This window comes from Diceros bicornis, chromosome 17, assembly GCF_020826845.1.
Source record: "Diceros bicornis minor isolate mBicDic1 chromosome 17, mDicBic1.mat.cur, whole genome shotgun sequence".
NCBI lineage: Eukaryota > Metazoa > Chordata > Mammalia > Perissodactyla > Rhinocerotidae > Diceros > Diceros bicornis.
The window spans coordinates 7,635,362-7,650,240 of NC_080756.1; the positions used below are offsets into that span (position 1 = coordinate 7,635,362).

At 35.2% G+C, this 14,879-nt stretch overlaps 1 protein-coding gene across 7 annotated transcripts in view; it reads right to left on the reverse strand.

Moving 5' to 3' along the window:
* USP15 (ubiquitin specific peptidase 15) overlaps window positions 1–14,879 on the reverse strand; it is a 122,425-nt gene that overhangs the window by 84,751 nt on the left and 22,795 nt on the right. For all 7 annotated transcript variants that reach the window (XR_009222520.1, XM_058557746.1, XM_058557747.1 and 4 more), the window contains exon 3: window positions 8,472–8,602. Coding sequence is in view for 6 of the 7 variants with exons in the window: in XM_058557746.1 (XP_058413729.1) it covers window positions 8,472–8,602 (131 nt within the window). In the remaining variant the exon portion in view is untranslated. The remainder of the gene's footprint in view (window positions 1–8,471; window positions 8,603–14,879) is intronic.

The following is a 14,879-nucleotide window of genomic DNA, read 5'->3' on the forward strand; positions in this document are numbered from 1 at the left end:
TGGCTATATAAAAATATTTCCATTAACTCATGGCCACAACAAAGGTAAAGTCTCTTTACTAAGTTAGTGAGGGAAATATAAGTTTATGCTGAATTAAAATAAATATAATTTCTATCTGTTCATTATGCTGTGAATATGAGAGAGCATTTTGTACAAAGCCATGAAATATATTTGATAACCTAATGTAGCCTACTCTTCATAACAGCATATGAAAGTTTCACAGAAGCTCTATTTCATTCCAAGTGCCTACTTTTCCCCTTTGGAAACAGAAAGCAATTTCTATAGAAATCTAGTACTCAAAAACAATTTGGTAACACTGGGCCTAAAGGACACATTTACTGTTTTTGAGGCGCTAGCTACATTCATTTTGGCAGCACTTACTGAGCACCAATGCTTAGTGCTAGGAATATAGAGGTGAATTAGACCTAGTCCCTGGAGTCAGGGGAGAACACCTACTTGTAGAGAAACAAGTAGAGAATTATAACACAACCATGAAATTACAGGCGTTAATGCATAACAACAAATCCTACACGTGATATTCCATTCACAAATATTTCAGGATATACTTCTTCGAATACAAGGACTCAAAAATAACCATAATTGGGGCCGGCATGGTGGCATAGCAGTTAAGTTCGAGTGCTCCGCTTTGGCAGCCTGGGGTTTGCAGGTTCAGATTCTGGGTGTGGACCTACACACCACTTGTCAAGCCATGCTGTGGTGGTGTCTCACACAAAGTAGAGGAAGATGGGCACGGATGTTAGCCCAGGGCCAATCTTCCTCAGCAAAAAAAAAAAAGAGGAGGATTGGTAACAGATGTTAGCTCAGGGCTAATCTTCCTCAAAAATAAATAAATAAATAACCATAATACCATTATCACACCTAAAAAAATTTAAACTAATCCCTTAATATCAAATATCCAGTCAATATTCAAATTGTCCCTGCTGTCTCATTTTTAATATATTATTTGAAGCAGGATCCAAATAAAGTCCATACATTGTAATTGACTGATAAGTCTCTTAGTGTCTTTTAATTGAAAAGTTCACCATCCATCTCTTTATTCTTGCAATTTTTAGTAAGACTACTTCATAGATGGCAAGACATATTCTAAACATGATGCAAATAATATCTAGTTGCTCCTCGTTCTGTGATGTTGGTAGGCATTAATTAACCAGTGCTTAGATCAGGGTTGGGCAAACTATGACCCATAGGCAAAATCTGTCTCACCATCTACTTTTGTAAATAATATTTTACTGGAACACAGTCATGCCCACTCATTTATGTATTGTCTATGGCTGGTTTTGCACCTCAAACAGCAGAGATGAGTAGTTTCCACAGAGACTATTTTGGCCCACAAAGCTGAAAATATTTACTATCTGGCCCTTTACAGAAAAAGTTTGGTGACCCCCCTTGGCTATTAATTCATTAGGTCTTCTTTAATTTTGCTCAGTAGTGTTTTGTAATTTTCAGTGCAGAAAAGCACAGTTTTTGTTAAGCTTATTCCTAAGTACTTTGATCTACTGTAAACGTTATTTTAAAATTCAACTTTATTTGCTGCTGATATATAATTGGCTTTTCTATATTCACCTTACATCCAGCTATCTTGCTAAATTTAATTATTAATTTTAATTGTTTATCAACACAATTTTTGGAATTTTCAACATATACAATCATGTCTTCTAGAACATTACACTTTTATTTCTTCTTTTTCAAGCTTTATTCTTTTAGTTCTTTTCCTTACATTACTGTACTGGCTAAGACTTCTAATACAGCTATCCTTGTCTTGTCCCTGATCTGAGAGGGAGAGCTTTGAATATTTTATCAATAAGTATGTTTGTAGTAGGTTTCTATTCCTAGTTTTCTATTTCTAAGAGTTTTTAAATTTTTTTTTAAATTATACATGGGTATTGAGTTATAATAAGCGATTTTCAAAGTTAAATCAAAATTGGATTTGAAAAAAATCCAGCTTGGTCATATTTTATTGTCCTTTTTACATACTGCTGGATTTGGCTTGCTAATATTATGTTTAGGAATTAAGCATCTATGTTCATGAATGAGACTAGCCTGTAACTTTTCTTTCTTGTAATGTCCTTCAGGTTTTGCGTCATGTTTATGCTACTCTGATAAAATAAGTTGAAAAGTATTCCTCCTTCTATTCTCTCGAAGAGTCTATAGTATAGAATCGGTATACTTCTTTAAATCTTTGGTGGACTACACTGGTGAAGCCTTCTGGACCAGCAGTTTTTCTTGTGGGAAGGTTTTCATTTAATCATTCAATTTCTTTAATCATATAGGGCAATTCAGATTTTGTATTTCTTATTATTTCAATATTAACTTGTATTTTGCTATAAATTTATACATTTCACCTAAATTTTCAATTACATAAAGTTGTTCAAAAAATAATCTTTAAAAAAAGTCTTTAGGTTCTGCTATGATATCCCCTTTTTCATTCCTAATATAGGTTATTTGTGTCTATTCTCTTTTTAATCTTGATCAGTCTTGCCAGGACTCACCTTTGTTTTACTGGTCTAATTTCACTGTTCTTTACAATGAGTTAACTTTGTTCATTTAGTATAGAATTTTTTTCTATTTTATTAATGTCTATATTATTCTTTCTCGATTAGGCTTAATTTTCTTTTCTTTTCTTAGCTTCTTGAGAAAACAGATTTTCAGACTTTCTTCTTTTCCAATATATGCATTTAAGCTATAAAGTTCCTTCTAAGAATGGCTCTAATCACTGTTTTATGTTGTATTGCTATTATCATTCAGTTTAAACATGTCTAATTTTACTTTTTATATCTTCTTTGACCCAAGGATTACTTAGAAGTATATTGTTCCAGTTCTAGGTAGCTGGTAGGTAGTCTAGTTATCTTCTTGTTACTGACTTCTAAGTTTCACTGGGGACAGAAAATACACTGAATAATTTCTATTTTATACTGGAATTTGCTTGATGACCCAGCATACGGTCAATTTTTCCACTTAAAAAGAATCTGCATTCTGCATTGACTAAGTGCACAGTAATATTTTGATGGTCTTTTTATCCATGTCAATTAGGTCATGGTGGTTAATCACATTGTTCAAATCGGCTTCCAAGCTCACTCATGTCATTGTTGGCAGGCCTCAGTTCCTCTCCAGCTGTTGGCAGAGACTTCAGCTACTCATCATGTGAGTCTCTCCATAGTCTGCCCATATGGCATATGACTTTACTCAGAGTGACTGATGAGAGAGAGAGCGAGCGAGCAAGAGAGAGAGCTCGAGCGAGCACTAGTATTTTTTATAATCTCAGAAGTGACATACTATCACTTCTGCCATCTTTTACTGGTCACACAGACCAACTCTGGTACAATGTGGGAGATAACACAAGGGTGTGAATACCAGGAGGTGGCGATCACTGGAGAGCATCTTTGAGGCTGGCTACCACAGTCCATCCTTTGGCCCCAGTATGTGAAGTCACAGTCCCTCCCCCTCAACATGCAAAATACACTCACCTTCTGTAAAGGTCCCCACTAGTCTCATCCCAATATAGTATCAACTCAAAGTTGAGAAACTTGTCATGTATATCTGATCTAGGTCCAGATGACGATCCTTGGGTGTAGTTCCTTAAGCATCTCAAGTATAGTTCCTCTTGATCTATGGGCCTATGAACTAAGAGATAAGTATTCTGCCCCACGTACACCCAAAATAAAATGGTGGGGCATGCAGAAAATAATCTTTTAGAAATTCCTGCTAAAAAGGGGGAAAAAGGGAGGTACAAAATGAGTCAACGGTCCACACCAATTCTGAAATCCACCTGGGAAAGTGCTGGAAGTTCCTTTATTAGGGCAGACTTCTGCCCTTACCTGAAAACGACTCTTTATAACACTTGGTTCTGCTTTCCAAGTCATCCTTTTATCACGAAGGTTAGCACGTTTGCAGTTGAGTAAATTCTTAGTCTGATTCTTGCTTTTAGAAGTCTGGGCGGTCAAAGGCCCCTTTCATTTTATACTGTCTCTGCAGTCCAAGGTGGTGTGGTTCTTGAAAATACTGCAGGTCTCCAGTGGATCTCACTGGAGTTCACTCCATTAGACAAAATTTACACCCACAAATGTCCTCTAGATAAGTCCATCCCACCTTGGGTTTATGTAAAACACCCCTACGCTTCTTAGAAGCCCTACTGTTCTTAAAGCCACATATGGAAACGTGTGTAGTACACCCTGAAATTCTTTCTCAGGGCTGTTTGCCTGAAAAGTATCGTGAGACACCACACCTTTGTCTTTTCTGAGGTCTTAACAAACAATTTTACAGTCACACCCTTGGCTTCAAGTTTAGACCATGCTTTCCTGAGAGTGCCTTGAGTTTGATCTTTGTTCAGAAACATTCCTTAGTTTTAGCATCGTTCGTCATCTGAAGAGGCTAGGAATCTCTGAAACCAGCAAATCTTGGCTCCTCTTTATTTAATAATCCTTTCTTTAGCTTCTCTCTCTCTTCTTACATCTGACTATAAGCAGCACAAGAAAAAAATAGGCAGTACTTGAAACACTTTGGCAGATCATTCAGTTCATTAAATATGTTTTTTACCTTTCAGTTTACTGCAGTTGAGATGTTGCTAAACTTTCTGCCACCTTATAACAAAGATCACTTTCTTCTGGGTTCCAATAAGATTTTCCTCACTTTCCTTTAAGTCCTTACTGGCAGCCTCTTCAAAGTCTAAAATTCTACTACTAATTTATTCAAGGCACTTTAGGCTTTCATTAATACTCTTAAAAATTCTTACAGCTTCTAACCACTGCCCAGTGCCAAGGCCATCATCACATTTCAAGTTTTTCTTATGACAGCATACTACTTCCAGACATCAAAATCAGTATTAGCTATCTATTGCTGCATAATAAATAACCCAAAAACTTAGCAGCTTAACAAAGCAAACATTATCTCACATAGTTTCTGAGGGTCAAGAATCTGGAGCAGCCTAGCTGGGTTGTTGCGGCTTGAGGTCTCCTGTGAGGTTGCTGTCAAGACATGGGCTGGGGCTTCGAGTATCTGGAAGCTCAAATGAGACTGGCGGATTCACTTCTAAGCTCACTCACATGGTTGTCAGCAGGCCTCTGTTCCTCTCTATTGGCCAGCGAGCTTGATTCCTTACCATGTGAGCCCTGTCATAGGCTGCTGAGTGTGCAGTTGAATTCCCCAGACTGAGAAATGAGAGTAAGAGGACATGCGCACCTGAGATATAAGCTGAGGTGTCTTTTATAATTTAATCTTTTCTTTTTAAATGAGGTATATTTGACATATAACATTAGATTACTTTCAGGTGTACAACGTAATGATTCAGTATTTGTATATATTGTGAAAACATCATCCCAGCCCAGTTAACATCTGTCTGTCACCCTATATAGTTACAAAAACGTTTTTTTCTTGTGATGAGAACTTTTAAGATCTATGCTCTTAGCAACTTTCAAATATGCAATACAGTATTATCAACTATAGTCACCATGCTGTATATTACATGACTTATTTTATAACTGGAAGTTTGCACCTTTTGACCCCATTTATCGTAAAACCTAATCCTGAAAATGATATACCATGACTTCTGCTATCTAGATACAATCGAGACCTTGATACAATGTGGAAGGGGACTATCCAAGAATGTGGATATGAGGTGGTAGAGATCACTGAAGGTCATCTTGGAGGCTACTATTTTAACTTATATGCCAATATTGTTATATACTTTAATTTTATATATATTTTCACCCCATAAGATTTTATTACTATTTTAAACAGTCCACCTTAAAACTTATTCACAACATTTACTGTTGTCAGTCTACCTTTTTTCCCGTCTCCAAGCTTCCATATGGAGTACTTTTTCTTCCATTCTGAAGATTATTTCGTACTTCCTGTAGTGTAGGTCTGCTGGTAACAAATTCTGTCAATTTGTTTATCTGAAAATGACTTTTCTCGCTAACATTTGTGAAGGATCCTTTCCTGGGTCACAGAATTCTAGGTTGGCAGTTATCTTCTTTCAGCATGTTGAAGACAGTCCATTATTTTTTGGCTTTCATTTCTCTTGAGAAAGTATTTCTCTGACTTATCCTTACTTGAAGGTAATATATCTTTTTTTTCTGGCTACTGTTAGGAACATCTTTTTGCCTTTGCTTTTCAATACTTTTATTGGGTATGGTCTTGTTTGTATTTTTTCAGCTTGGGATTCACAGCATTTCTTGACTCTCTAGCTTATCTTTCATTAGTTTTGTAAAATCCTCAGCTATTACTTTCAGTATTACTTCTACCCCATTCTGTCTTTCCTCTCCTTCTAAGAGTCCACTTATATGTAGGCTAAACTTATTCACTGTATTCCATGTGTCCCTTTGCTTCTTTCTGTATTTTCCATTCATTAATCTCTCTAAGTTTTAGCCTGTGTATTTTCTACCCATGTTATCATTTAGTTTACAACTTCTCTCTTTGGTTTCTGTTTAGTCTAGTATTTTACCCAAACATTAAGTCTTGAATTAATTTTTTCATATTATTGTTCAGTTTTAGTATTTGGTTCTTAATAGTTTTGTCCTTCTTTTCAACTTTGTCTTTTATTTTTTTGAACATAATAAGCACAGTATTTTAAAGTTTCTGTTTGATAACTCCATTATCTGGATTCCTAATGGGTTTGTTTCTACTGTCTACTGATTCTCTTGGATTTTGGTTCCATTGTATTTCCTGCTCATTTGCCTGTTTTTCTGTTTTTAATTGAATGCCTGACACTATAAGTGAAACATTTTACACATATTTGAGGCCCAGGAGGATAGTTAACTTCGTTTCTGTCTTACAGCTAGAGGTATTACCAATTTCAGATTCTTTAATGCAATCAGAGATCAGTAAAATTCAAAGTTGGGCTTCAAATCTAAAAGACCAGTTTATTCTTTAAGTGAAATCCACTGGCATCAAGGTCATGTGGGGGATAGTAAAAATGGAAATTCCAGAATTACTGATTTAATTTTGGAGGAAGATACATTTGATAAAGACTCTAGATAATTTTATGCACACTAAAGTTTGAAAATTATTTTATAGGTTGAGTAAATGTCAATTACCTTATTAAAAATAAACATAGCAGAATTTTTAAATTTTTCTTTCTACCTCTGTGAAGTTTTCATGATTCTTTTTTCTTTTTTTACTTTTATTTCCTTATCAGACACAGATTTCAAGAAATGCCAACAAGATCTCTTCCAAAAAGTAATGTCAATAAAGTTGCTGGTTGATCTGTTTACCATATTAAAGACTTGTACTGTATAACATACTACATTTATTTAAAAAAAATCTATCATTAAGGTTAAAGTAATACAGTTTAACACATTTGAAGATATTCCAGACACAGATTTTCCTTTATACCACAAACGAAGTTCTTCTTCTAGACAGTTTTATAGCTAGTCTATTCTTTAAATGGTCAAAACACTCCATTCTCCAGCAACTATAGATAAAACGATAGGCCATTTTATATATATAAGGCTAGCATTCTTAAAAGAGAGGAATTCTAAATTTGAAATGACTACAAGAAAAGAATGAGTAAAATTAAGGAACTAAACTAAACTAATAAAAGGTACACTCACATTCTATTTAGAAAACAAGATTTAATTCTATACCTAAACCAGAGATATACAAGTCCAAATTGTTAATATAACAACTTTGTAGTATCACTTGCAAATAAATCCAAATACGGTTTGGTCTAGCAGAAGTTTACACCCTTGTGTTACATAATTCAACTTTTTAATTGATTCTACGAGGGAAAAAACCAGATACATAATTATGCTCAGAGATTCTGGTTCCCCTCTCAATCCTTCTCCCTCCGCTCCTCCCCATCCGAATACACTATCAAATACTTGTGTAAGATTGGCAGGTCTACTTTAAGCATTTGGTCGTCTTCTATTATGGCAACACCCTCACTTTCATAAATGACTTTTTAGTTCCAAAAATTAAAGAAAATGGGTCATTTCTAATGTTTCTACACTATAACTGTAAAACTTTAAAATAAGGGATAAGAAAAATATCTGCACTTTCCATTTTAAAAAAAATTTTATGCTGCAAAATATTTCTACTTTTAGTTTCTTCATTATTTTCTGTTTTATCAAAAAAGCAGTGCAGCACAGTGGGTAAAAAAACAGAGTCAGGCTGCGAAAGTCTGTAAACTGATGTGACTTTCTAAAAGACCCCGAACCTCTCTACCTCTGTCCTCACTTCCTCATCTATAAAATGGGGATAATAATACTTATCTCAGAGAGTTTTCTGTGAGGATTAAATTAGTTAATAATGCATAATATGCTTATAACAGTGGCTAGCATATAGTAAACCCTCTATGTGTGTTAGCTGTTATTATTATCACTATACAGTGTACAGTAACATTTTGATGGTCTTTTTCTCCAAGATAATTGACAAGGCTTCACAAATCACTGAATTAACAATAAAATGTGAACTGTTCAAAAAAATATTTTTATTCTGTTATTCTTAATATGTACCTTTCGTGCTATTGGTTCCTGACCTTCCATCAACGTGTACCAGCTGACAAGTTTATTCCAGCCCTCAGTTGGCAATAGTATGTAATCCAATTCATCAATAAGATGCTCCTTAAGTGACTGGGCATCACCATCTGCAAAAGGAAAAATAAACTCAATACGTAAAAAGAAACAACAGTACATATCTCTAAATACTTTGGTTGTATACATTACAAATTACTCAAACTCATAAAGACTAATTTAAGTATTTAAATAATGAGTTTTGAAAAAAGCTCTGAAGAGGTGCACATCTAAATCTATGTATTCTAAAACAGACTGTTGCTTTAAAAAGTTTCGATGTGTACCACTAGTGTTTAAAAAGTTAATTTTTCTTTTATGAGGCTCTTAGAAAAACACTAAGGTGTAACTGTTAGCCAAGCGACCTGAAAGAGTGTTTCCCAAATATTCTGAGTATCAGAGCTCTCTCACATGGTAACAGTGGTCATTCTAGCATTAGCTGATGAAGGAAATTCAGAAGCAAATCAATAACCTTTTACAAAAACGACTCCAAAGCACATGGGCTGGGAACCATGATGCAAATCACAAAAGGGCATCCTGTGAACTCCAGAAGGCCCATCACCTACACTCCTCATGAGATCTAAAGTGGAGGTAGTTGTTCAGATGTGGTTCTAATTCTATGATCTATTTTCAAAACTCTGGTTAAACTAAAACTTTAGTGCACAGCAGGCCAGAGTTCTAGAAGCAATACTTTCAGTTATACCTACTTCACAGCCCTAATCTGACACTCATTTATTATTATCTGGTCTATTACTTGAATTTCCAAAGAACAGACACATAAACAGAAATAGTTCATTGAGTCATATACAACATAAAGGGGATTTTCTCATTCTGAGCTAGTCTAAATTAACAAACATTGAAAGCAAAATTGTTCTTGGTAGCATTTCAATGAGAACATACTATTCTAAACTAGATATAACAATATAAATCAAAAGCAGGAAAAGTGCTGAAAGCATTAAGAGAAAGTTATTTATTCTATCTAGGATCAATCTATGGTCACAGAATCACACTAAAGTTTGAGAAAACTATGTTTGATATAGAGTAGAAATGTGGAAACTCTGAATTTTACAATACAAACTTCAACAGAAGATGCAAACTATTAATTTTAAGCTCAGTTTTTTAAAAATCTTAGTTGTAACTTTTAAATTCTTCATGAAAACTGATAATTTGGAACATATTTTCAGAACCCTTTGAAGGTGAAAGATATTTACACATTCTAAACCCCTATATGCATCATGTACCATGAGACATATTACAGCAAATAATCATGTTATCTCAGTCAATTCTCAAAACAATCCTATAAGATAGGTGGCCCCCCCCACTTTAGATTAGAAAATATATTCAGGAATACTGAGTAACTTGCCCAAGAGATCAAACATACAGAAAACTGCAGGTATTGTGAAAGGTGTTACTACAGAAAACCCTGTTATCTCAGTTCATTTTCAAAACAATATTATGAAGTAGATATCTCCATTTTAATTAGTAAACAGATTCAGGTATTGACTAACTTGCCCAAGGTCACATATACAGAAAATTGTAGAAACTGGATTCAAACACAAATCTGTTTACTCTAACATCCATTTTCTTTCCACTCTAACAGATTGCCTTGAAGAAAACTTAAGAAAAAAAGTTTAAAAATTAAGACTTCTGTGCTATTTTCTGCAATAATTCAAGAGTTTGGGTAAATGATTTTATTATGTACCAGAATCTAAATAGTAATTTATATCTAGTGGACAAGATAAAACGATTAATTCATTTTTTAAGGGAGGAGAACACCCCTAAACACAGAACAGCTGATATTTGTTACTTCTGTGTTTATTGATAAATAATTGATATAGAATAAACTACATGTATTTAAAGTGTAAAATTTGATAAGTTCTGACATACCAATACAAGTGTGAAACCATCACCACTACCAAAATGATGAAAATTCCATCACCCCCAAAGGTTTCCTTGTAGCCCTTGGTAATCCCTCCTTCCTATCCATCCAGGTCCACCATCTTGTCCTCAGAAAACCATTTATCTGTATTTGCAACTACAGACATTAATATGCATTTTTTAGAATTTTATATGAAAATTATGTTTGCTTTCTGTTAGTATAGACAAATTTGCGTTTTCTAAAATTGTCACTGACGAGGTGCCTCAAGAAACTCAAGGGTGGGTTTGGATTAACTGTTTTTCGAAGTTGTATGGAAAAGTATGTTAAGGAGATGTAACCACCAGCCATCCTGAAACTGACCAAGTCTCAACACAAGAGCTATGACCATGACCTTTGTCTTATTTTATTTTTTTTTTTGTGAGGAAGATCAGCCCTGAGCTAACATCCACGCTAACCCTCCTCTTTTTGCTGAGGAAGACCGACTCTGAGCTAACATCTATTGCCAATCTTCCTCCTTTTTTTCCCTTTTTCTCCCCAAAGTCCCAGTGGATAGTTGTATGTCACAGTTGCACATCCTTCTAGTTGCTGTATGTGGGACGCTGCCTCAGCATGGCTGGAGAAGCAGTGTGTCGGTGCGCGCCAACCCGGGCTGCCAGTAGCAGAGCGTGCGCACCCAACCTCTAAGCCACGGGCCGGCCCCGCCCTTTGCCTTATTTTTAATGCGAAGATCTCTCCAGGAGGAGCTTAGGCCTCATTATGTGGAAGCATGTTCTCCAACCGAGCCTGTGCAAGCAAATACCCTCCTCTCCCTTTTGAATATTCATTCCCCAACCAAAATAAAAGTTCCTGCTTCCCTTTGTTTGGCGATGCCATGACTTTGGAAATGATTCCTCATGGCCTCCTATTTGCTGCAAATATACTTTACTTTGTGAGACAACTTCCACTGGTGTAGAGTCTTATTTAACTCACCAGGAGGCGAGCCCACTTGGTTCAGTAACAGAATCTTATATAAAAACAGTATGTACTGTTTTTGTTTCATTTACGCTGCAAAATTATCGAGATCCATTCATGTTTTTACATATCAATGTAAACGGATATACTATAATTTGTTTACCCATTCAGCTGCTGATGGGCACTTTGGGTTGTTTTCAATTTTCTCTATTACAAATAACACTGCTATGAACATTCGTGTACAAGTTTTCATATGGATATATGCTTTCATTTCTCTTGGGTAAATACCTAGGAGTGGAATGGTAAATGTATGCTTAGTTCCTATGGTAAATGTATGCTTAGTTTTTTAAGAAACTGCCAGACTATTTCATTCCCAGAAACAGTGCATAAAAGTTCCACTTGTTCCACATCCTTGTCAATACATGGTATGGGTCAGTGTTTTAAATGTGAATCATTTTAATATACAGTGGTACCTCATTGTGGTTTTAATCTTCATTTCTCTAAAGACTAATCATGCTGAGTATATCCACAAGTGTTTTTTGAAAACTCTTTCTTTGGTGAAGTATCTGTTCAAATCTTTTGCCTACTTTTTCCACCTGTTTATGTTTTCTTAATATAGAGTTTCAAAAATTCTTTATTCTGCCTACAAGTGTTTTATCAGCTAGGTGATTTGTTTTTCTCCCACACTGGCTTGTCTTTTCCTTCTCTTAACGTTGTCATTTGAAGAGGCTTTTAGAGTCAGCCCTGATGGCCTAATGGTTCAAGTTCAGTGTTCTCCGCTTCAGCTGCCTGGGTTCATTTCCCGGTCTCGGAACCACATCAATCGTGTGTCAGTAGCCATGCTGTCGTGGCAGCTCACACAGAGGAACTAGAAGGACTTACAACTAAAATATGCAACTATGTACTGGGGTTTTGGGGAGGGAAGGAAAAAAAAAAAAGAGAGAGGAAGATTGGCAACAGATGTTAGCTCAGGGCGAAGTTTTCCCAGCAAAAAAAGAATAAAAAAATAAAAAACAGAAAAACTGAAGAGGCTTTTATTACTGATGAAATACAATTCATCCATTTTTTTCTTTTATCAATCATGCTTTTGCATCATATTTAAGAAATCTTTGCCTAACAAAATGTCACAAAATTTTTCTTTTTTTTTTCTACAAGTTTTATAGTTTTGGTTTTTACATTTAGGTCTATGATCTGCTTTGAGTTAATTTTGTATATAGTGCCAGGTATGGATAAAAGTTCAGGCTTTTTGCAAACAGATACCTAATGCTCAAGTAGCATTTGTTTAAAAGACACTGAATACCTGTTACATCTTTGTCTAAAATCAATTGACCATATATGTAGGGATCTACTTCTGGATTCCCTAATCTGTTCAATTGATTCTTACCGCACACACAATATATAAATATTAACTTAAAATTGATCAGACACAAATGTAACAGCTAAAGCTATAAAACTCTTAGAAGAAAACATAGGTGTAAATCTTTTATGACCTTGGATCAGGCAATGCTTTTTGACACCAAAATCACAAGCAACCAAAGGGAAAAAACAGATAAACTTTTGTGCTTCAAAGGCACCACCAAGGAAGTAAAAGACAATCCACAGAATAGGTGACAATTATTGTAAATCATATATCTGATAAGGGGCTAGTATCCAGACTATATAAACAACTCTTATAATAATAAAAAGACATAATCCAATTTAAAAATGGGCACAGGATCTGAATAGACATTTCTTCAAAAAAGATATATAAACAGCACCAATAAGATACTTAACATCATTAATCACTAGGGAAATACAAATCAAAATCACGAGATACCACTTCAAACCCATCAGGATGGTTATAATAAAAGGACAGACAATAACAAGTATTGACAAGGATGTGGAGAAATTGGAACCCTCATATATTGCTGGTGAGAATGTAAAACGGTCTAACTATTTTGGAAAACAGTCTAACAGTTTCTCAAATAGTTAAATACAGAGTTAGTATATGACCTAGTAATTCTAGGTCTAGGTATATACCCACAAGAAATGAAAATATACATCTACACAAAAATTTGTACACGAATGTTTATAGCAGCATTATTCATAATAGCCAGAGAGTGAAAATAGCCCAAATGTCTATCAATTGATGAATGGATAAATTAAATGTGTTATAGCCATACAATGGAAAATTATTCATCCATAAAAAGGAATGAAATACTGATTCATGCTACACGGATGACACTTGAAAACTTTGCTAAGCGAAAGAAGTTAACCATTAAAGGGCACATATTGTATGATTCCACTTAGATGAAATATCCACAATAGGTAAATCCATAGAGACAGAAAATAGGTTAGTGGTTGCCTAAGGCTGGGGCCTTGCGGGGGATGGGGAGTGACTGGGGCCTTGCGGGGGATGGGGAGTGACTGTTAAAGAGTACAAAGTTTCTTTCTGGGGTGATGAAAATGTTGTAGAATTAGATGGTGGTAATGGTTATACAACTCTGTGACTATACTAAAAACCAAGGAACAGTACAATTTAAAAGGATGAATTTTGTGGTATGTAAATTCCATCTCAATTTTTTAAAAGCCGACTAGGAATGTGATCCGGAATTGTGTTGCATCTGTAGATTGCGTGGGGGAATTTAACAATATTGCGTCTTCTGATCCATTAGCATGATTTCTCTCTTTATTTAGGTTTTAATTTCTCTCAGAAACTTGTAGTTTTCAGTGTAAAGGTCTTGAGCATATTTTGTCAGGTTTATCTGTAAGTATTTTATATTTTTTGATACGATTATAAAATGTATTTTGTGTGTGTGTGTGAGGAAGATCAGCCCTGAGCTAACATCTGTTGCCAATCCTCCTCTTTTTGCTGAGGAAGACTGGCCCTGGGCTAACATCCGTGCCCATCTTTCTCTACTTTATACAGGATGCCGCCACAGCACGGCTTGACAAGCAGTTTGTTGGCGCAAGCCTGGGATCCAAACCTGCGGAACCCCGGGCCGCCAAAGCGGAGCGCTTGCACTTTAACCGCTACACCCCCGGGCCAGCCCCATAAAATGTATTTTTAAAGTTTCAATTCCTGTTAGTTCCTTGTAAGTGTATAAAAATACAATTGCTTTTTGAATAATGATCTTGTATCCTAATCTCATTTATTAATTCCAGAAGTTTTTTTTTGTAGATTATATCCAATTTTCTACATAGACATAGTTATCTATGAATAAAGGCAGATTTATTACAATCTACATGCCTTTTATTTCTTCTTCTTGCCTTACTCACTATTACCTTTGTACAATGTTGGCTTAAAGAGCTGACAGTAGATATCCTTGCCTTTTTCCTGATTTTGGAGGGAGAGCATCCAGTCTTTCACCATTGAGTATGTCACCTGTAGGTTTTTCAGATGCCCATTATGAGGTTGAGGAAATTTCCTTCTATTTTACTCTTTTATCTTACATGATATATTATCTTTTTAATATTTATTTCTATATGATACATATACCCTTTTTATTGTTGGGCTCGATTTACTAAAATTTTCTTAAGAATTT